General features: G+C 37.9%; 1 protein-coding gene across 9 annotated transcripts in view; it reads right to left on the minus strand.

The window, feature by feature from the left end:
• Window positions 1-24106, minus strand: part of gabrb4 (gamma-aminobutyric acid type A receptor subunit beta4) — a 50068-nt gene that overhangs the window by 18455 nt on the left and 7507 nt on the right. For all 9 annotated transcript variants that reach the window (XM_040150533.1, XM_040150541.1, XM_040150538.1 and 6 more), the window contains one exon: window positions 244-311. In XM_040150533.1, the coding sequence (XP_040006467.1) occupies window positions 244-311 (68 nt within the window). The remainder of the gene's footprint in view (window positions 1-243; window positions 312-24106) is intronic.

Raw genomic sequence — 24106 nt, forward strand, 5'->3', positions numbered from 1 at the left:
TTGACCACCAACACAGATCAAACCCGTCCGACAAACACAACTGGCAGCGTTCGTGGGTGGGGAGCCAGTGAGGGACCATGTATTTGTTGGGTAAGATGGCTGAATGGAGGTGTGTGGGAACTGCAGCCCTCCCCAGGTCAATAGTAGAGTCAGCAGTGAGGGTGAAGTGGACAAATTTGGGAGAAAGAAAAAGGTCTTCCACTACCACCAAAAAAAAAAAAAAAAGACAGGATAAAAACTTACCATGTTTACTTCTGAGATGGAGTCGATGCTCGCTATGTTGATGCTCATTCCTACGATGACTGGAGGACCTAAGGGAACAAAGGAAAAACTGAGGTCACCACAAAAGCAGAAAAAGGATTACATGCAACTTAGAAAGCACTTTTGTGTTCACCAAGCAGAGTAAGTAGACTGAGTCGTGACAATGTAAGAACGCCCCCGTCTTTCCTGTTTTTATTGAAATTTCAGCAGTTCAAGTTCTGTGAATAACTTTAAATGGTAGAAAGGTCAGCAGTAAACTGCCAAATGTTGAAGAAAAAGTTTAGGTCACCGAATGTCTTTTCAGACATCGGACTTTTGTTCTTTTGGAACCCACTGTGTGTGTGCAAGTATACAGTGTGCAATGTGCAAGATGTCTTTTCCAACTCAAACTCATTCATCAGCTGTGCAATAGTCCCAGTTAAAAGACCGACATCAGATAGATATGCATCATCTCCACATGTTCAACTAAATATATTGATGAAAAATGGCATTTTTAAGTGTACTAATACTCAAATACATAGGCTACCCTTGTAGTGTACAAGTCGCCAATGACAAAGTAAATTGAAATCTGTTTCTGCTGCTCAGACACAGTACATAAAACAGAAAGGAAAGATCTGTTGCTCAGAGAAGCTTATGAAACAACGCTGAGAAAATGCACTCATCCATACTAATTTCTAGGCTAGAAATTCATGTTAAGGAACAGGAAGAGCAAACCGTGCCCCATTTACATGATTACAGTACATGCTGTAGACATGTAAACAGCTATGCACATCAACTCCCTTACATGAACACTAAACACTTAGCCCACTACAATATTCAGACAACTTCAGGTTTACAAGGATTATCCATTCACAGTGCCCATGTACCTGCAGTCACTGTAACCAGCAGTCAGTGACTTCAGACTTAATGTGAGACTATATGATCATTAACAGAGACACAGAAAACAATAATATTAAGAAAAAAAATGCGTACTTAACGTCTCTGTACTTACAATATACTTTAAATAATTGCCCGGATAAATTACCATTGACTATGTGCTGGGGTATACCCTGAGCCTCGAGCTCACCCAGGGTTTATTACGTTTGTTGGTGTCAGCTCTTTTCAGATTAGGTTTCATCCAAACAAACTTTGGAATATTAGCATCATAGTTCCTCTTTGGTCAACGCAGACTGTAACAAACAAGAAGCTAGATGCAGAACTGCCTAGAGGCCTGGAGACTACGCTCTGTTTAAACGACATTCAGTATTACTTGCTGTTTTTTTTTTTCTTTTTGTTCTTTACTTGATACTCTTTTTAGCAAGCAGCAAAATAATGAAAAGTAGCACCCACCACTTGGGAAGCTGCTACCCGAGGCAGTGGCCTTTGGGAGTGAACAGATGTGTTGACAATGACTCAAATTTGTCTTTCCATATATTTTTAGTCATTAACATCCTTAACACCCTTCCCCGTTCTCTTCCTCTTCAAACCACGGCAGCCTCACATCGCTTCGGTCAGAATCATCAGACCACGAAATATGAATTGCTGACACAGAAAACAGAAACAGCAGAAACAGTTCAGTGATTGGCTCATGTGACATTGCTGAATCAGTACATCCAGATAATGTTCCATGGTATTATAGTGGAAATGACATTAGCATAAGGATCATAAAGAGCACATAAAACAGCTCTGCTACAGTATGAATGTTACATATATCATTACATTGAAGAGGAACAGAGCCTGTGACCTCCTCCTCATATAAAGGATGGCGATGGATATGTGATTGCATTACTGTTCATGTATATACACGTTTTTCCTGTTCCGTCTTTCTAGACGCCTTCTGTCTTTGCCACTCTCTTTGTCTATGTCCTTTTCACTGACTTTCACAAATTAAGAACAAAACAGAAGACGCTAAGGATGAGAAAAGTACTGAGCAGTTTTCATATCATCCTGGTCTGAAGCGGCTAGATTTTAGTTTTGCTCTTTATCCTATGTGTTCTTAAACATCTGTTTAACTCACTTGTTTTCATATTTTTTTTCTCAGATTTAATACTTAGCAAGGCCTCATTCCTTCCACAATCTTATCTGCACAATGTGACTGCCAACATCCATGAGCTATATTCACTCTGAGTGCATGAAGCTTTAATTATATTTTTGAAGTTCAAATAGCAATGTGTCAGGTAGGAGTTACTAGACAGCATTTCTTAATTTTTTTGTAATAATGTGATATAGCTTGCATGTTTCATGTGAAAAAATGAGGATTAGGTACAGACAGTTTTGGACCACTGTGACTCACAGAAGATGGGGTGATTCATTTCTATGCTCAGCTGATAGGTATACTGCAAAGGCTCAAAAAATAGACAGATTTTGTTATTTAAAAAAAAAAAAATCTTATAGTCTTCTTTAACCAGATCAGATCTACCACTTCTCGACTGAATCCTCTCAAAATACAAAGCTTTGAAATGCAAAAAGAATGGAAAAAAGATCTTGACAGGTACTGTAGACAGCAGGAGTCATGGTGATGTTTATAAGTTGCAAACTTGCACAGTTCAGAGCCCATGCAGATTGATGTATAAAAATTCCTAATATAACCCTAATCTGTCCAAATACCTTCACCACCCTGAAATAAAGATGAAAGAAGCAGGGAAAGGCTATATGACTATATCTCTGATTAATGGACATGGCTAAAAATACAGTGTAGTCAGAGCTGTCAGTCTGCACTTTACCCTCACTAACTATACTGTTTATCACCATAATAACAGAATAGACCGACAAATTGTATGTCTGGTTTCAATTACTTAGAGCATGGAGCTCATTGTACATCCACCTGTTGTATGAAATATGAGTTGAATGAGCCCATTTGACCAGAAACATTTTGTCTTATAAAAAAGGCTAATTACAAACATTTCTTCAAACATTTCGTTCTACACTGCATCAGGGGCTTTTCAGTGTGTTCCCAGAACCCAAAACAAATAAAAACTAGACTTGAATGAAAGTATAATGGGGTCTAAGCACCCCATACAATTTGGAATCGAAAGGCACACTGATCCGGAACAATGGTGAAGCCAAGGTTATCGTTGAGCAAGGCTTAAACATATGGTTTAACAAACGCACGCTTGCATGCTTGAGCAGGCTCAGAAGGCCTCCAGCAGGGCACACCGCCAGGATCTGATCTAACCTTGAACTACGACGACTGTTTAGTCTGTGTCTGCACCAAAACTGTTCTCATTAAATCCTATTGCACTTCATTCACGAGTAAAACATTGTTAAATGCTTGGAAAACCCTCTGTGTGGTGGGCAGCTTATGCATATGCTAACAAGTGGACACAGTGCAAGTTAGTTGAGTTCTCCAGCTAATTTATGGTTCTCCACAAAGTACTTATCATAAAAGCGTCCTTATTTGTAAGCCTTGCTCCAAACGAAACTGTGCACTATCCTGTACTTTCCTTACAATCCGGAGGTATTAGCGTCAGGAAATGCTCCCCCGAAGCCTGAAGGCAGACAGTCATGACTGTACTCGTCTATGACATCACAGAGTTAAGAGAGATATAAAATTTCTACTGTAAAACTCTAGCTTCAACACTACTTAGTGTACAATTGGATTGGACACTGACGATAATATGTCTATCAGAGAATGAAAAGAAACTTAAAACTGAAAACTATGATTTTATGAAATCCATTACTACTGTTTGGATATACCCCGATTTATCCACTATAAATGGCTCGAAGATGACTTCTTTCTATGGGGCCCTTCCTGGAGACATTGGTTAATTATGATGTTTCCTTTCAAATACTGGTACTAAAATATTAACCATCAAACCACTTGACTGAAAAGGCACATCCATCCTCTCTCTTACATTCTGTAATCCTATTTCTTCCACCACTCCTCCCACTCCCACTAAATGCCCTGAAGCTTTGTCATATTCCCTGACCCATCTCCCGTCTCTTTCTAAAAAAAAAGAAAAAAAAAAAAAAAAAAAAAAGGGGGGGGGGGGTTGTAGGGCCATTTTCCATCGCACTTTGTGAAGGCAACCAGTAACAGTTTTCCCCAGAGATGTCAAAGTACATTCGTTCGCTAGATGAAAACAGAAAGCAGCACAAATCTCTCTCTCTCTCTTTGCATATTTTGACCCTGCTGTAGTGAAACTGAAGCACTCACTTTGTCACCACAGCTTTCTCAAAATAAAACCACTACCTGCATTTGCACTTCACAAGTACAACACTTGTCTGAAAAAAAACAAAAAACTTTACATCTTTAAATAAGCATTTCTCTGTTCATTTTCAGCCAACATTTACAACATTGCCAAGAAAATGCTCTATTTTTTCACCACTGAATATTTGTGAATTCTTTAAAAACAATACTAATAACTGATGAGGAAAGTGCTGACAACAGTCGTCCTATAATCTGTCTTTTTGCCAGTTTATTAAAAGTTGGATTTTATACAAAAGGAAGCAGTGAGAGAGTGAGAGAGAGACATCATAATGTTCCGAGGCAAACCACACTGTCTGTGAACAATTAGCAGGTCAGTGTGTAAACAGTTTTTTCTACTTTTTCCACGAAGCCACTGAACGTATCTACCTGCTCTGGTTTGCTGACTGATGTCGGCCAACATCACAGTAGGAACACCTTTCAAAAGATGTCTGAGGATGGGCTGGATGTAGATGTGGTACATTAAAACGGAATGGAGAAAGGAACAATATGCACTGATCGTTAATTATCTACCATTTTCGCCTCTTGACTGTGTGTGGCACCCTGCAAAACTGGGCACAGGGACAGCGCTCAGCGGTTAGAGCTGATTGACCAGAGTTTTACTAAATTTAAGCTTCCCTGTGGGGTTTTTGGGTCACTAGCGGCGCGGCGGAGTAATGATTACATGTTCTACTAGCATGCACATGAGAATGAGCATGTTCACCGTGAGCACAAACAGACTTCAAAGGGTGGTAACAGTAGCTGGTAATGTTGTAGAATCACAGACAGTGCACAGATAGTAGAGGAGAAGAAGGTAACTAATGCAGGCTAAATAAGGCTTTGCAAATGTTTTATGAGGTCAGACTCCACAAGGTACCTTCAAGAGGTAAAGGACTGTATCTTAGGTAAAGCATTTCCATTTTAGTGTCTATTTATCAGTTCATGAGTGGACAACCAACACTGACTGCTATCCAGACATGTGTAAATTCAACAGCTAATAATAATTAGTTAACAGCTTTAAGATATGAGATGAGTTTTTGCTGTGATTCATTTATATTCTTTGAAAGAATAGTTTGAGATTTTGGGAAATACACTTATGCGTGCTGAGGTCGGGTCGGTGAGGGTTGAAACGTGGTTGTGATCGGCCAGTGAGCCCAGTCCCGGAACACGCACGCAGAACGCTCACATGCGCACCCCAAATGACAGGTAGAGGCACAGAGGGCCGGTAAAGAGACAGACAGGGTCGGGGAAAACGTTATGGATTTTTTGACGGTCCACCGGCACCACCGATGCGGTTGCCCACCAGGATTTGTACCAGTATGCCCTATGGCCCGTCTGTCACTGGGTTATGTGATGTGATATTTCTTGGCCGGGAGCAGTAACATAAGACTGGTCCTCACCGTGAGGTTGCCAGGCAACCAGCCGTGCCTTCAGGTGTTCAACACTCTCAACAGTTATCTCTCAACAAAAGGTGACACCCTGCATTTCAGTATAATACTATTTATACTAAAATTACTTACTATTTTATAATATATTGCTCAATGATTTAAAGACAGATAAATTATTAGACAGAGTGATCACTCAGTTAACCCCTTCCACCCGGGTGGCCTCTCACACTCTTGTTTTTCACTCATGACTGCCCAGAGGAATAAAGTAAAAGAAAATGTCCAAATTGCTGTTTTGGACAGGTATATGTCAAAAACCCATTTATGAAGAAAGTTTTTTTTTTTAAGCTTTAAGCCCGCAAGCATTATTTGTCACCAAATTTATCAACCAAACAGGAGACCCTCCTCTTTGAATCGTTCTAATGCAACAGAGGTGATTATTATTAATTCACACTGTGAGAAAAAATACTGTGAGCAACACAGTCAAGTCATCTGAAGCACATTCAATTCCTACAGGGCTTTGCAACCAGGAAAACTCAGCTGATGGTTGGGCAGTCAACATGAAGAAACTCACCACCATGTTCACACTGTTGTTTCTCTGCAAACAGGATATTTGATCATTGGGTGTAAAATGGATGAGGAATTGCCATTGTTATCTTCCAGCTTGACAGAGTGGTAGTACTATTGTAAGTCAATAAAATGGCTGTGGGATTTGATTCCTACACTTGCTGACTAAGCAGAGCTCATGTTTTTCTAAATTAAGCCAGCCCGCAGGTGTTTAGCTTATCTTAGCTTCACATAGGTGCTAGTCATTATACAGTACTACAGCAGTATTGCGGTTTGTAACTCTACCTGTACAGAAGACTGACTAAGACCCCAAATGGGAACAAGTGGATATGATTACCACATTTGATATCCTAACTAATAAACTAAATGACAGAACTAAATGACCAGTTAAACAACCTCTACACACTGTAAACGGAAACATTTCTTTTTTATCTGATGTTTTTTAAAGACGATTGCTTTTGTGAGTTCCTTAATGGGTTAAAGTAAATCCTAAAATCTTAGAAACCATGATTTTTTAAATATATTGACTGTAAAGCAGGTTAAGAAATTATTAGTTTGAGGCGTTCTGGAGGTTAGAGGCTAACATTTGTTCCATGTTTTCCACTCTCTCTCTCTTTTTCAGTTTTTGCTGTGTCTAAAGATGAAGAGAATCTTTAAAGCGCCCCCCAAAAGTCTTTGTCAAAAGTTTATATTAAAAAATTAGGTTAAGGGAGAATGTGGTTAGTGTAAATAACTATAGCCCTGTAACTTCCAGTCTGACAGTCTTATCTAGCCTCAGGACAAACAAGCTAAACTGACGTGGGCAGCAAGGTTGCTCTATTTAATGTTTTCTTTGATAATGGCTTTTTATAGCTAAACAATGTAAGTTCAGTGCCGGGAAAGGTCATAAGTTTAAAAGATGTATCCCAACTTCAACTGAGGGCAGCACAGAAGTGTCACTGTGGGAGCACCAGAACTCCCAGTAGTATCCCGTGGTATCTGTCGGTGTTGTAGAAATCTGACAAAAAGAAACCATTCAAAGTTTAGCTGTAAACAAAATTAGACAGATTTAAAAAGCCACTCTACTGTATGCCCCCATACAGACAATGTCAGCTGTACCCAGATTGTAACGAATGATGTATTGGGTTGTCATACTACGTAGTTAATGTTGATCCCCTTAGTCTGTTAGCCTGTCAGAGAGTAACCAGCTGACTGCCAACATAACCTGTATAATTATTTAGTGATAACAAAACACTAAACTAAGATTTTTTGAATGGAGTTTGGCATGACATTCTCCCCAAGGGACAGGACAGGATACATCAGTGCGTACTCTGGCATTTGTTAGGGTTAACAGTGTTAATACTAGCTTCGTAAACGTGGTATAAGATATGTCTGCCATTTAGATAATGGCAGGCTTTATCAGATGTAATGGGAGCAGGGTATTTGTGTACTAGGGACTGTGCATAAAAAGAGGAACAAAGGAACACAGGTTTGTGTAAATCTGTCATCAGACTACTGATGTTAAATATACTACACGGACAGGAAGCATGTGTGAATGTGACCAAGGCCGAGACTGAGCCAGAAGGATGCAGAGGGAGGCAGACCTTTTCAGCACACCCTTTAGCCTCATGACGTGTCTGAAAACAAAAGAAATGTGCACTCCAAAAGCAGTTCTAAAAAAAAATCAAGATTAACAATTGAAAAAAAAGATGGATTACTTTCTCTAATAATAAAATGTGTGATCAGTCTGATATCTGAATGCAACCACGAGAGGGCAACATAATGATATCCCCTCACTATCTCCACTGCTTATAAATTGGATATTTTCATAAATGAAGCAGCATAAATTACCAGCAAACAGGTGCTGAGACTAGGAGCCGAGTTAACTCTTTTGGAATATCTGGGTTGATTTTGTACGTGTGCCAAGAAAAATAAGTTTTCCGCAGATGAGTAGACATCTCATGGCACCCCACACATCATCGGCACATGGAATCTGATTAAAGAGGCTCCTTAAGGAAGCTAGACAAATATTGTTTCGTATGGTATACTTAGGAAAGAGAAGTATTGCTCTTCCCTCGCACATGTGAAATCTTTCATGATGTTTACATTTCATGTTAATATGGAGAGTTTGAATATTTATTATGTCACAAATTTCAGTCCAGAGTATAAACATATTGAACTGGATAAATTTCATTAAAATCGAGGGTAGCATCATACTATTCCACAGATCCTGTCTGTTGTAAAGCCTTCTGAAAACAAATTTGCTGGACAGCAAAGAAAAACACCACTCTGCTTCTTATATAAAAACTCTGATAATCAACCCATTGCCTAGCAACAGAGGGTTCCATAGCAACTGTGCAGCATTTTCCCTACAGTGTTGCAAGAGAAGCATGATGATTTATCCAGTCGAGACTGTGTTTGCTTTTGTTTTCAATGGCTACTGCTCTTATGAAGCCCCTTTCTCGAGAAATTAACAAACAGAACAATATGTTATGTCGCACTGAATTCTTTCCCTGCATTTAATACAAAGGTCTCATGGTTGCCAAGATTTCCATCTTGGCAAAGAGCAACGAAAACAATAGCAGAAAATGCTTACAAAACCTAAACCTACGAACCCAAAACATGTCTTTGATTGGCATCGATTGTGAACAAATACCCAAGTAGTAAGAATGACACCTTAAAATTCAATTAATGAACACAGTGTTTGTGGCAGGTCTAATGACTTCAACTCCATTATTGTACCGATTTTCAGGTTATCATGTCCACCCTCTACCATTGTTAAGAGAGTTTTGTGAACATGATCACTCAGAAGAACGTATCTACCTTTGGCTTTGACGAATTTACCCTAAAGATTAGAGGCTTTCTACCTCACGAATTCTATGATTTCGAATTAAACACACCATTTAGATTACTAAATTACTAGATGATACCAAATCTTGGGTTCTTCTTAATAATGTCAGCGATCACAATACATGACATGATGTTTAATCTAATAAAATAATTATAAAAATAAAAATGACTTGTCAATTACACTTCACTGATTTTGTACTAATTAAGTCCTTAAATACAATGGCCTTATACACCATATAGGTCATTTCTATTATAACACCATTTTTCCATTGCCATTCACTACTGCGCTACTACTTTCTAAATATCTAAACAGCATACCCTAACACATGACTGACACATACAGTACATAAAAAAGCACTTCCTTGAGTATAGGCCATCTAAAGGTTGCTCACATGTGTAAATAAAACTGGAATGTATCAGATCAGGTGATTATCGCAAGCACATATCAATAATATCTGACTAAAAAGCGTCTAATGTGAGGCTTGTTAACTAGGTGGTGATATTAAATCAGGGGAATGCATACATTTGGAGAACATCGAGAGGGAGGTAGGTCTACAGTTTTAGTACACCACAAGGTTGTGAATGTAGATTGTTTTTATGAATTAAAAACTATTTAGGTCGCTACAGGGAACTACTGTAGTTGACTGTGTTGGCCAAATTCATTCATCCTGAAGACCTTAAATGTCCCCACAGGCCCACAAAATGAGAATACCTATGTTCAAAGCAAAATTCAGAAATCACCGAAAACATTCTGATATCAGCCCATACAGGCATGAAGCAAACAGCAAGATTCCACATTTGAACAGATCGGCGGATTGGAACCCAGGACCTTCTTGCTGTGGGGCGACAGTGCTACCCACAGAGCCACCATGCCACCCTAATACATATTCAAAGACATTTAAAAAGCTGCCTTACCAACAAAAAACATTTCTTCAGGCAAATGCACTATATTCAGGCCTAGAACAAAATGTCTGTGTTACTGTCTCTCCTCCAACGTGGCCCCCTGTAACCGTCAGAAACTACTTTCAAAATAAAATGCTCACTTTCTTTTTGGCAGTAAAGCAGGTAAAACATTAGAATAGTATAATATAACCACACGACTGTCATTGGTTTACAATACGCAACACAGTTGATGTATTCCTCATAAATGGACATTTAGCAACCATTGTTTGTCACTTAGATAATGTCCTCTCTTTCAAAGTAAAGTACTGAAGTATTTCAAACACAAATATAAATATAGAAAGAAGATATATATTTTGCTCCAGTTCTAAAACATTATTTTCAATCATGCTCACATCGGTGGACTCTTCCATTTTTCGAAATGGAAGACTCCATGTACAAACCAGTTTAAGACCTTTTTTGCTTTGAACTTGATTAAAATGTAATTTGAGAGAAGATACAGTGAACATAATTTATCAGGCGACTGTATAATTGCCAAAGATAGCTGTCACAATTTAGACTCTTATATTTCAAGCCTCAAGAAAGTGCATCTTAACTTAAACCTGTCAAATTATGCTTGTATTGTGTGCTGCATGCAGCACAGCATTATACTGCATTAATGCATTTGCATGACGGATGAGGCCGATGAGGGGATGTACGAAGATGGAGATGACCAGGCTGAGACAGATGGGGAAATGTAAGGGGGAACGTGTTGCTTATAAATTGTTAGACACTGGTTAAAGCCTAATTTAAAAGGAGGAAATACATTCTCATGTTTGCTTTTACTCATTCAATGAATAAACGGGGCAAAGCTCTTATTGTTTAATAATTAAAGTCTGCTGTAAAAAGGTTAATGCTGGCAATGGTATGCTAGATATTTCAGCATAAATATATTAATGTCCCCAGTGTAAAACCTACCGGCTTGACACTGCAATTCATTTTGCAGTCCTGCTTAATGTTTTTTTTCTTGAGGCCTAATTAATTGAGCCATATATTTCTAACTTCAGTCATTTAACCTGGACAATTTCCATATCCATTTATTATCTTTTTCAGCTTTCCATAATGAAATTGCTATGGTGTTGTTTTCACAAAACAAAACTACAAAAACTTTCTGCTTTCAGGTTTGTCTCTTGTCTCGTTCTTATTTGTCTTTTAGCCAATAAGATATGATTATGGTCACCAATTCTTTGACTTCTCTAAGTCCCATCTTGAACCCTCATTGCTAATACTGTACGGTCCTGTGTGTAACATTTAACCCTATTCTATTCATTATGGCGACAAAAACATTATTAAAAGAAATGTATTTTACAAGCTTACAAATTTACTCAATTTTTATGAATAATGTTATTTGATCTGTCATTTGAACTGTATGTTTGTCACATTCATGCAACAGTCAATTATACCGTATTGTCTTTATGATTTTTGACTTTGCTACTCACTTACTATTTTCTAATGTATATTATGGTATTTATTATCTTATCTTATTATCTATATTTTTTTATACATGAATTCTTGCCCCCCTTAAAAATGAAATCTCAGTCACAGTGGGATTTTCCTGATAAAATAAAGGTCACATGGCATCACGCCAACATTCGCAATTGTCAGAGAATAATAATCTACCTGTAAAATTGCTGGCACTAACTATGCTGAGCAATTATGAATATACAGTACGGTGTTAAGGCAACTATGGATAAAGAAACAGCATGTTAAGATTAGTGATCGCTGGTGAATAAAGGGAAATCATTAAAGCAGCTCCGGCACGAGGAGGAAGAAGAGAAGGCAAAAGAAAATGATGAGGTACAACAGGACAGCAGAGGCAGTACATCACAGGAAGTCAGAGAAACAGAGGATAAAGTAAAGGTGGCCTCATCTTATCGTCCTATCCTGTCACAAACCTTGGACCTGATATATGAAACCTACTTAGATTCCACACTAAAAGCTGCACATGAGCAATGCTTCCTACTTATATACACAGATTTTGTCAGTGAATTATGCAACACTGCACATATTACCAGCGGACATTCCAACTCATGAATCACTATCCCAAGAGGAACATTATTAAAGTGCTCCAAAAGGATGAAGAGTGAATTAGAAGGTTTAGTTTAACTTAATCTATTTTAGAGGATTTTAGTTTAACTGGGTACCCATAAAACAAATTACAGTTAAAATGTATGAAGTTAATAAAATTGTAATGTTTGAGATGCTAAATAATCAGTCCATTCTATGAAAAAAACCTACACATGGAAGTGAATCAAAAATGTGTGCCCAATCTCTTTTAGGTCAAACAGTAAGCTTTAATCCACAAGTTCTTTACTGGGGACAGCAAAATGGATTTGGACAGAGACACAGTCATTGGACACAACATTAAAATATCTCAAAATGATGCTTCATAATGTCAACGGATGTGCAGAGCTGAATTCGATGGGCATGTAGTGTAGACACACAGGGCAGTGTGCACACAAGATGGGGTTTGAGTCGTGTTCTGTTTTAAACTAAAATTTAAAAAGAAAAAAAACTAAAGACTCTTAAAGGGTAATCTCTTTATTCATATTAAAATAAAAAGGCAGCATACCCATGTACAGTATTGGCACTTGAGGACAAAGTGTTCCCACTGCAGGATTTTATCCTGCAGCCATTAGGAAACTATTGGCAAAAGAAGTGTATAATTCATTTAATAGTACTTTATGCTCCAACTTATAATTTATTCACTTATAGGCCTAATTTATTCAGCAAGTCACAGATTGACAGTTTTAATCAATGCTATTATTTCTTATTTATGCTATTTATTTCTATTTATTTCTATTGCTATTATTATAACATTTTTGAAACACTAGACAGGTAGAAAAGCTAAAGAAGTTTAGGATGCTATTTAACACGCTGTTATAAATATATTTTTCCCTGAAAGGACAGCTGTCTTCGTTTCTTTCAACTGATGCCATGTCTCCAAACTAATCTCCTGAGTAACCTTACATGTGCAGTAAATCCCAGTTACCTCAGTGGCATGCCATGTATTGGTAAGTCCTGCTGAAGCTGCCTGCATAATTCTATTAACCCATGGTAATTATGTGTAGATCATGGACAATATGTCTCAGGAGAGTAGCGTTCATGAATTAGTTCTTTATTCATATATTTATTTGTGACCATTACACTAACTCTGGTGTGCATGCAAGTAAATAGGGGATCATCTTGTTGGCTGCCATTTTGACAAATACATTTTTAAATGACCTCTGATTCTTTTAACTCTCGTTCAAGCTCTTATGACCAAAAAAAAAAGAGACAACCATGGACACTGAAATGTGAAATAGTGGGACGCCATGGAAGCTTGGGGGTTAACGTCTGGCCAAAGATTTCTTTCCCCTCATTTCCTGTCGTATCGCTAATGTGGGCTATCAAATAAAGGCACAAAATGCTCCCTGAAAATCAGAATTTGTAACACACCGTGACAAGAGACATTATAAAACTCCATTTTGTGTGTTGCCTTTACATAAAACAAACCTTATGGCCTGTAAATTTCATCATATCTACATAGTCCTACCATAAAGAATTGGGCAAAATAAAAAATACAAATGACAAAAAAATGAGAAAATGAACATTACTAATGTGATTTTGTATATGAGTTCCAGTTCAGGATATAATTGAGGTATATAAGAGTTATTAGAAAGTTGTGTGCGAAACCAAGAAGAGTGTGCTTCACTTATTACACTTATTTTTTAACCCATATAATTCTCAATACTTAGTACTCTTTGCTTCTCCTGCACTGCCATCTAGAGTTTAGAGTTCATTTATGAGCACATGAAATGATGATACACCAAAGAAACAGAAAAAGTCACATTGTGGAGGTGAGTCTAAAAAAGAAACATAGAAGAACATCTCACCTCAAAGAAAACAAAGAAAAGACAATGAGATAACAGACTAAATGACAGACTCAAAAACAAGGAAAAAATAGTATATAAAAAACAAAACACATAAATGTAAAGTTAGGAAAACAAAATAAACTCACACGGACCAAATGAAAAAAATGAAATCAAAAAGAAAAGTGACAGTGTGTGCTAGTGTCTGTTCAGAGACACAAAGGAAGAAGGAAGGCGAAAGGGAGAAAGAGAGGTTTGTCGTGCTACTAGAGGAAAACTTCAGTCAGTTGATACATATGTCTAATTTGAACTGTAGGTATCAGAGGTATGAGGTATGAGACCTCATAGACAATTTGGATGGATCTGTTCTATGCATTCCTCTGCTTTTAATAAAGACCAAAAACTATAAATTAGATACCAAATGCGTACACAGCAGGTTGTAAATGAATGTAGTCCAGTAAATGTTCCAGTTTATGAATAAATATACAGTATTTCTGACACAATGGACAAAAAGGAAAAATTGTCCGACTGTTTGGAGACCATCTGATTATGAACCACATCAGCAGAAAAACAAGTTGACACAATGACACATGTTCAACTAATTTCTAAATGTTTGTATGGCAGTCTTTGATTGAAACTGATGACTCAATAAGAGCAGCCAAAGTGTACCTGCAACGTCAGAGCCACAATGTACCCACCTTGCAAAAAATCTAGAATAATGGATTATGTTTTGAAAGCATGCACTTCAAAAAAAAGTGCCAATAAACAGCCAGCTACATAAGTTCTTCACTTCTTGTGATGACAGAGCTCTGTATTTTGAGCTCTGGGCCTTTTGCAAGTTAACATCCATTATTCTAGCCCAGTTGTTACTGCAGTGTACAGTAGTTACTGGGAATAGATCTTATACCATAAATGTTCATTACGCAGATAACAGATGAGGATCTACACAAACATCACTCGATTTCCTGCGCTGACACTGAATGTTGTTGCAAATAATTGTTGATGCAGAACAGTTCCAAGTAGTTGATGAAACATGAAATGGTCTTGAGGTTATTTTCTACACCAGAACACCTCAGAGTGCAGTATCATGATTATTATGATGGCCTACACAGATGAAGAAGTACTGTTGTCATGGTTACCTGTAGTGGAGAATACACTGTGCACTGATTTAAGTAAACTGTAGACTGGAACGTACCATTTGTCTGAGGTGTCCCTGTTATACGACTTTCATGGATACCTCATCAGAAATGAGTATATCTTTAAATGAATACGTAAATTATAAAAGTAATCAGCACCCCAAATATTACTGTATATTGAAGACATGACACTGCATATGGATTAAAATTACAGATGAACTACAAACAGTTCATCTTTTCCTGTTTTGCAAAATGTTTCTGTATTATGCTGAGACAACACAACACACTCATTAGAGAGTGGTACAACTTCTAGATACTAGTAGAGTAGTAGACATGGCAAAATGTAGGAAAAGATGCAACAACAAAGGCCAATTAATATTAAAACTCTAGTACAGCATAAGCATATAATAAAGCCCAGTTTATCATTATAATGTTTGTCTAATATTGTTGACTACGATCTCTACACTCTACCATCTTGTTTTTTCCTCCAGCCCTGCATGATGCTCACATCATTTTTATGTGGACACCTGTTTTATGCAGCTGACTGTTGGAGTTCAATAATGAGATGGGCTTTTTAAGCACACTTCCTAGTAGTGAGGCTGAGAGCATCTGTCTCCAGATGCTGTAAATGACATTTCTTTCCCTGTTTATCTTCCCTGTGAAACAATTAGATAGCTGCTGTATTTTGCCCTTGGCCAGCCTATCCTGGACCTGTCAAGGGCACACCTCCCATCAATCACTGCAGGTTCAAAAAGTGAATCACTGGGGACCTTAAGAGGAGAGACGAAAAGCGGGGGGAAAAAATGCCCCGCATGCAGGATGCCTCACCAATGTCTGACCTAGGGTTTTCGTACTCTGTAGTCCACCGTAATGCATTCTGGTGCAATTCTATCAGCATTTTTCTCCTTCATTTCAAAGTTGCTGAAAACAACACTTTGAATGGGAAGATGAAGTATGTCCTTTCTCCTGCATGCTATCTCTCACCACCCTTGCGCCCATTTGCCTGTCTACATACACACCTCATTTAATTCGAATAGAAAATCTAAGTGAAGGGAAAAGGGGAAAGCGCCAAGCTTGAGCATTTTTTCTTTGTTTCCTATGTAATAAATCACTGGGCATTCTCTCCTCATCAGGATAGATATCACTTGTACATGCCCCAACATCCATCCTGGGATTCTGACAACACACTCCTGTTTTGCGCTGAATAGGCATTACTTTGAGACTGAATTACGATGGCCTGTGCTATCAGCCCATATGCAAAACAGCCCAGCATTTGACACGTGGCAGCGCACAGACTAAGAGATTGTCCTCAGTACTGCAAAAGAGTCCACTGGTCTTGATAGAAGTGCTTCCATATATCATTTAATAGCTGCGGCTGCCAAATGCAGGTTGCAACTGATGTCTTACACACATCAATCAGTGGTCATGTTCACAGAGGGTAAAATGATTGTGTGGGAAGTGGTTTCTGTAAATAGCTGCACACATATGTGAACAACATTTAGTCTGTTATCTCACAGGACACAAAGGATATCCTACGATCAATTACACTTCTATAACATACAGTATAATACATGAATATAAAGTGCTGCAGCTCCTGCTTTTACTCACATGTCCAGGCTCTCCCTTTCATATTCGGTCAATTAAGTGTCTATTCTACTCACCAGTTTCACTTCAACTGATCTACAGTTTCATGGCTACATTTACTGCTTTTCCATTACAAACAAGATCAAGCTGCAGCTGGGACTCATTCGGGTCAATGGAAAATGAGATCAGTAAAACCCAGGCTGCGTATGGCAGACAGGGACAGGTGACCATACTTTGGTGACATGACTGCAGGCTGAACTGGCACCGAGCTGCATCCGACTGGTAAAATGAATGAAGCCAGTAGCAATAGATCAGGTGCTTACAGTTATGGCCACAAACTGCCTTACAGATAGACTCTGGCTCTCACATTCCTGTGGTCCTGGCACCAATTGATGCTTTTTAATGGTCGACATTGTTAAACGTACATTAATGATACTTCAGTTGGAACCATTTAAGGCACATGTCAGATTCCATTGCGATAGTCTTGTTGTGCAGAAACACAAATATGGCATTATGAGCAGCACTGGAGGCAATGTGACTTTCAACATATTGTACATTATCTGCACATGAGCTGAGGTTGCCAATGCATATGAATAGATCATTTAATATTTAGTGTACTGTATATGCACAATGTGTGCAGAACCAAACCAAACCAAACTGGGCCTTTAACATACAAGATCCAAACGAAATAACAATGACATTATTCTTTGGCTTATGTAAAGTACTCTGTATTCCTTTCTTGTTGAAAGATGCAATACTAATAAACTTGCCTTGTCATAACTAATGATGTTTACTTCTCCCTCTCAGAAGCAACCTGTTTTGCACATTTGAACACACAAAACTAGAGACCCCTATATCAGACTTTTATGAATGTGAATTACATTTTTTTTTGTATTCAATCACTTGTATCAAACTCAAATGTATTTTGGGAATACAAAACATTTAATTTGTCATTGTTTTGGGGGTAAAACATCCAAACACAGTATCTTGACAGTATCATGAGATCAAAACCAACATCAACATTTCTAAAGGAGACTGTCCTCCTGTAAAAAAACAAGCCCATAGGTCATCTGTGCGAGCAGCTTATTAAGACCCACAGTTACATTTTGTTGTTAGCTAGCAGCTGTAGTAATTATGACAGAAGGAGGAAGTCCAGTGTCGTAGTATACTGTGCGACAAAGCCAGCAACAGGAGGAGGAGGTTGGGGTGGATGGATGTGTCCACAAAACACAGGAAACCTCTGTCCGTTTCCTTTGTAAAACTGACGGTCAGCATTGTTTTTTTTAACCATGACCGTTGATGATGAAGTCATGATAAACCTAACCAAACCATGTCGATGTCTGATGTCTTGATCTACAACAAGGCAATATTAAACTGATGAAACAATGAACAGGAATTCAGAGGAATATTGGATGTTCACATTAGGCTTTTTGATCAAAATAATTTTATTTCATCGAGGTGATAACCGCTATAAAACAGAAAATGCTCCAATGACCCAAGAGAACCCATCAGGGCATCTCACAGCCACCTTTTTCCTCTTTTTTGTTTTATTCTCAGTGGATTTACAACTGATATGTCACATTGTTGTGGCATTACAGTACTAGGACAGGACCTGTTCTTTTCTGTCCTTTCTCTCAAATAAGGTACACAAATGAACATTTATTAATACATATAGTACAGAAGCATCTTCAATGTCCATATGCACCTCCGAAGCCCTTTATTTGAAGTTATCCTAATAATCACAGAACAGATTATCAATTGCAATTCTGAGCAATCACATGGATTTCTAAAATATGAAGGGCTAGCTATACCAAAAGACAACACTTCATACATTTTCCCATTACAGCACCTTCTGTTAGAAATTTACAGGCTCTCCAGTTTCTTTGTCATCCTGTTTGTGCACATCTACAGTATGCTCGGCGAAATTCATTTTCTCTCTGCCGCACAATTGACGGAATACCATTTAAGACATACTAAGCCAGTATCACTGTTTGTTACGTCCGACAAGGACAAAAAGAGGAAGGAGAGTAGCTGAGGAAAGCATCACAGAACTGTATTTCTGCTGATAATCAAAATTATTTTTCATGTTCAGTATAGGAAGGAGAGAAAGACAATGTAAATGCTGAGATAATCAACAAACACTGCAGAAAAGCTGAATAGTATGAAACAGACCTATAAACTAAAGTACATACACTACAGTTACAACTTCCTGAGCAGTGTATATTAGTGCTATAATAAACATGCTGCATATAACACTATCATTACTGCTATGCAGCATATTCATAAATAGTGATTTACTTCTGGTTTAAATCTTTCATTATATGTTTATGCAACACTGCAGCTTTCAATTAGTCTTGCAAGATAAAAAATAGTAGTTCCAGTTTGAGAAACACTCTATTTGGACAAGTAGACAAAAAAATACTGTATATGGCAAAAACATCATCCAGCCTATCACAACTTGACTGTAACTATAGATACTACAGTCTTGGTTGAAATTATTGGCACCCTGAAATTTTAAGTACAGAATAAATGCAAATTAACCAATTTTGTATATTTAGAATATTTAATAAAATGTCCAAAGTTGCTGAACAACTATTACAGACATAAAATGTACACTTGACACAATTATTAGCACCCCTTTGATAAATTTAAATTATTTCCTAAAAAAAAACCCCAAAAAAAAAAACAAATAAGACTCACCTGTGCTTAATTTTCAGTGCACACATGACCTGAATTAACCAATGCATGATAATTTTACTGCATTTCCAGTTCCTTTTTACAATAGTAAAGACAAGAGAGGTGTCTGAGAGCATTAGAAATGCTATTATAAAAAAACAACAATTCCAAAGGCTACAAGGCTACAATCTCCAAAGATCTTGAAATCCCTGTTTCAATAGTTCCTAATGTTAAGAAGTTTCACAGTCATAAAACTGTTAAGACGCTTACAGGATGTGGAGCTTAGAAGAAAGTCAATGAGAGAAGACTGTGAAGGTTGGTGCAGATTGTGGAAAAAACACCACCTAAGACATCTAAAGAGCTTGGGGCTGACCTGGAGCCATCTGGAGTGATGATTCCAGCCCGTACCATACACTGCACACTAAACCAAGTAGGGCTCCGTGGGCGAAAGCCAAGGAAGTAAACTCTATTGAAAGAAAGGCACAAAAAAGTAATACTAATGTTTGCAAAACCTTTCATAGATAAGCCACAGTCTTTCTGGGATAATGTTCTATGGACAGATGAAACCAAAGTAGAGCTCTTTGGGAACCCAGTGCGTCAGTTTGTTTATAGGCAACGAAGTGAAGCCCAAGAATGGAGGCACTGAATGTATCAAATTAATGACGAAATCAGAAAATTAACAAGGCATTTTAGAGCGAAAAAGTGTTACCCAGTGTCAGAAAACTAGGTTAGTAACAAAGGTCTCGTTCAGCAGGACGACGACCCAAAGCACACATCCAGTAGTACAAAAGAATGGTTGAAAAGGAAAAGATGGACTGTTTTAAACTGGCCAGCAATGAGTCTTGACCTAAATCCCGTTGACACCCTTTGGAGAGAACTGAAATCTGCCATTGCAAAAAGGAACCTTAAAAGAGCTTACACAAATACCAATGGAAGAGTGACAGAAACTACCAGCAGACAGGTGCAAGAAGCTTCATGATGGCTAAGAGAAATGTTTAGAGGCTGTCATTGTTGCCAAAGGTTCTTCAGCCAAATATTAGTGAAGTTTCTGGGGTACAATTTTTGTTTGTATTATTTCACTAATATGCAAGTTTTGTTTTTTTATTTTCTTTTGTTCAGTAACCTTGGACATTTTATTAAAAATGTTTATCATACAAAATTGGCTTACTTGTGTTTGAACAAATTTTGCTATGCTATGTACCAGACCTGTACAGTCTACTGGCCAAAAATATTATTTTAAAATATCTTAGCACAGCACATTTAAGTATACAGTGTATGTATCCATAAAATTCTGCAGTGCAGAGTGTACATGTATATGATTGTAACAAATTTGTAGTCTAGAAATGCCCTCCACTTAGGACTCAGAAGGAAGACTGGCATGTTCACAGCATTTTTGATATGCCATCCTTCACTTTATGCTTTGTTAATGGTGGAACCTGAGATCATAAAGGCCTTTCCCGTGATGAGAACAGGTTGATTTGAAATATGTCCTTTAGAAGGACGAATGTGTGAATGAGGTGATAGCTGAGCTGGGTCCTCTTAGCTCTTCCAACTGGCTGGACGTCACATTTGTTTTCTGAGTTTTCTTGTTTATATTGAGATCAATACAGGTGATTTCTTTCACTAGAATCCTGAGCAACTCTGCAAACTAGTGGCTCATTATTTAACATGTTTCCAGTTCCCATGTACAAATCAATAACGGTGACAGAGGCAGTATCAGACCATCCTGTCCTTTTTCCTTACCAACAATACAAACCCTACTCAACACAGTCCATGACCCCTGGTAGAAGGAGGACGCAGGCAAATAATATCTCGTACTAGATCAAATATATAAACTATATCCAGTGATTGATTGGCATCATGGCCATGGGCAGTATTTTTTAATTCCGGAAACAAGAAGTCTTTTCATGCACACAGAGATAATAAGCAGAGAATACTCTGGTTGTATAGATAGAATAAATGCAAAATATGTCTGAAGAAGAACTTGAAATGTCACATTACATCTAACACAACACATGCTATAAAACCGATTATAAAACTCAATATACTGCACATGCCAAAGCAGCATGCCTGACTGTACCACAGTCTAAAATAAAGAGCCATAAAACATTCATTCTGATGTTGTTGTTATTTATAAAAATTATTCAAATAATCATCTACTACAGTCTGATACTTGTAAATTGGATATTTTCAAATGTATTGAGAGAAATCATTAATAAATAAATGGGCCTCTTATGAAACTGATTTAGTTAGGTCATGTATTTGATTACTCTACCTAATAAATTTATTCAGAAACATTTTATGGGTCATTGCTTTTATGACCACTTCATCATACAGCATAAGATCATGTGTGTACTGGGGCCATGTGTCTGACAAAGAAATGGCACCTGCCTATTCAAAGCCTTATATACTGTAACTTATGCCTCTTTGCTATAGAATTTCTTGGACATCCAGATGTGCCTAAGAGAGCAAAACTGTTGCATTTCAGTGATATATTCATTACAATCAAAATGGCATCTGTATTCTGTATTCGTCTCCGCTGGGTAAACTAGCAGAGCAAAGAAAATTGTAGATATGGCCATGTGTCTGAGCGACCATGCCATGTATTTCTAACAATTTGGAGATACCAAGGTGGGCTGTGTTATCCAGAATAGGCAATTTTTGTAGTTGTAATTGTATTGTAGTGGCACACAACTTGACAGAGGGATAATCATTTGATACATAGACATACAAGGTCTCAAGCACTCTTGAATGCCTTTGTGTGTGTGCATGCATGCAAGGCAGTGTGAATGAGAGAAGGAACAAAAAAATGAGATGGAAGGAGGAATGCAGAAAATATGAACAAACAGTATTTACAGCAGAAAATAAAATGGGTTCGCTTGGGACAAGAACATGGTTGTAGTGACTTTCTGAGTAGCTACACAATGATTATCGAAATTGCAATTAATTTGTGATTTTATGTGATTAATCACATATTTGCATATATACATTGTGGTGAACATGTGTCAGTCCTGTAAAAAAGCCCCCAGGCTGTCTGTGCCAGCAGCTAATTACAACCCATAGTTACATTTTATTATTGGACAAAAACACAGGACTTTGACACCAGCTACTTTGGTTCATTTCCTCTATGAAACCAATAGTTGTCATTGTTTCTTTTAACCATGGCTCTCCCACAACCTTAACTGCATGTTTCTTATTGTAACTATGATGACGAAGGCCGTCTAACGTCAAAGAAGTACTTACTTTAACCCAAACCACTTTTCCTAAACCTAACCAAGTGGGTTTTTTTGCCTAAACCTAACCAAACTGTGACTGTTCCATAAGTTTAACTGTGTATTTATTATTACAACGAAGGTCTGGTGTGCCTGCTGCCATAGTGATGCTATTTCAAAAGACGCTCCTATGGGTGGTATCAGAGGAATGGTACAAACAACGTATATGGTCATTCTGGTTTGGTACTTGTTGGGTAGCATACTGTACATATTGCCGAACATTAGGTTAATGTACTTGTACATGCAAATCAGAAAAGCCTGAATGAAGAAAATTGCTTGAAAAAAAAAGGGGGAAAAAAATCAAAAATCAAAAATCAAAAATTAGGCTGCTGTTATTTTATCTTTTTATTATTATCACCAATTCCCACAATGAGAACAATTTTATCCTCCTAACAAATAGCACCTGCCTAGTCAAAGCCTGATGTAACTTATGCCTCTGTGCTATAGAGTATTTTGGAAATCCAGATGTACGTAAAAGAGCATGCATCTGGATTTCTGGATTTCTGGGTGATATATTCATTACAAACAAAAAGGCATCTATAGTTCATTCCTCTCAGCTGGGTAAACTAGCAAAGAAAAGCAGTCGCAGAGCATTTTCAGAATAAATCATGCATTGGACCGACCAGCAATCAACACCTGAAATACCTTAACAATAAGACATGTTTAAATCAATAGCAGAAGGTTTACAAGTGAGACCACTGCAGGAACTCCAGTGAAACAGGAACCCCACCAGGTGCTGAAGGCTCAGGTGATCAGGGGTTAATAGTATAAAAGGTCTTGTTCATCTTTGCGAAAGGGTTATACCCTTTGAGTCTGAATTGTCTGCCAGTCTCAGGTTTCCTTGCAAGACCATCACCTTCCTAAGCCCTCTTTCCCTTTCTGAACTTCTTACTCTGCTAAACCATCATGGTGAAGGAGCTATGCCAACATAACGAATGCCAATCTGTTCCATAAACTCACTACAAAGGTCATGGTGAATGGTATCCTGTAATCTATCACTGTCATATCAAACACGCTAGGAACTGAAAACACTTTGCTGTGATGGGGCCATCAAGCCACTTTGCGTGAACATCTACTGCACAATCCCAGGGACAGATGAGGAACATCTGCCTAATTAATGGAGATGCAAAATCCAACTCAGGATGGAGGCAGTTTAGCCCCTTCAAGGCATGTGAGGGGGTGCTGGAGATTGTCTTTGATTTGCCAAAGTCTGGCAGCAGGATTTCAATTTATTCTCTACCTTTTTGTCCATGTTGGGCATCCGAGAGGTACCCAGATGATTCTCATGTATATCCTTCATGATCAGTGACCAGGTGCAACCATTCTGGGCTCCGACAGAATGCATCCATCTTCCAGACAATGTGTGTACCAACATAGGACAAATAGGACAGGCTAACCATGTTCAGTTGTTCTCAGAGTTCATGTTTTCTGTATTAACCAT

The sequence above is a fragment of the Xiphias gladius genome, chromosome 17 (genome assembly GCF_016859285.1).
Source record: "Xiphias gladius isolate SHS-SW01 ecotype Sanya breed wild chromosome 17, ASM1685928v1, whole genome shotgun sequence".
Taxonomy (NCBI): Eukaryota; Metazoa; Chordata; class Actinopteri; order Istiophoriformes; family Xiphiidae; genus Xiphias; species Xiphias gladius.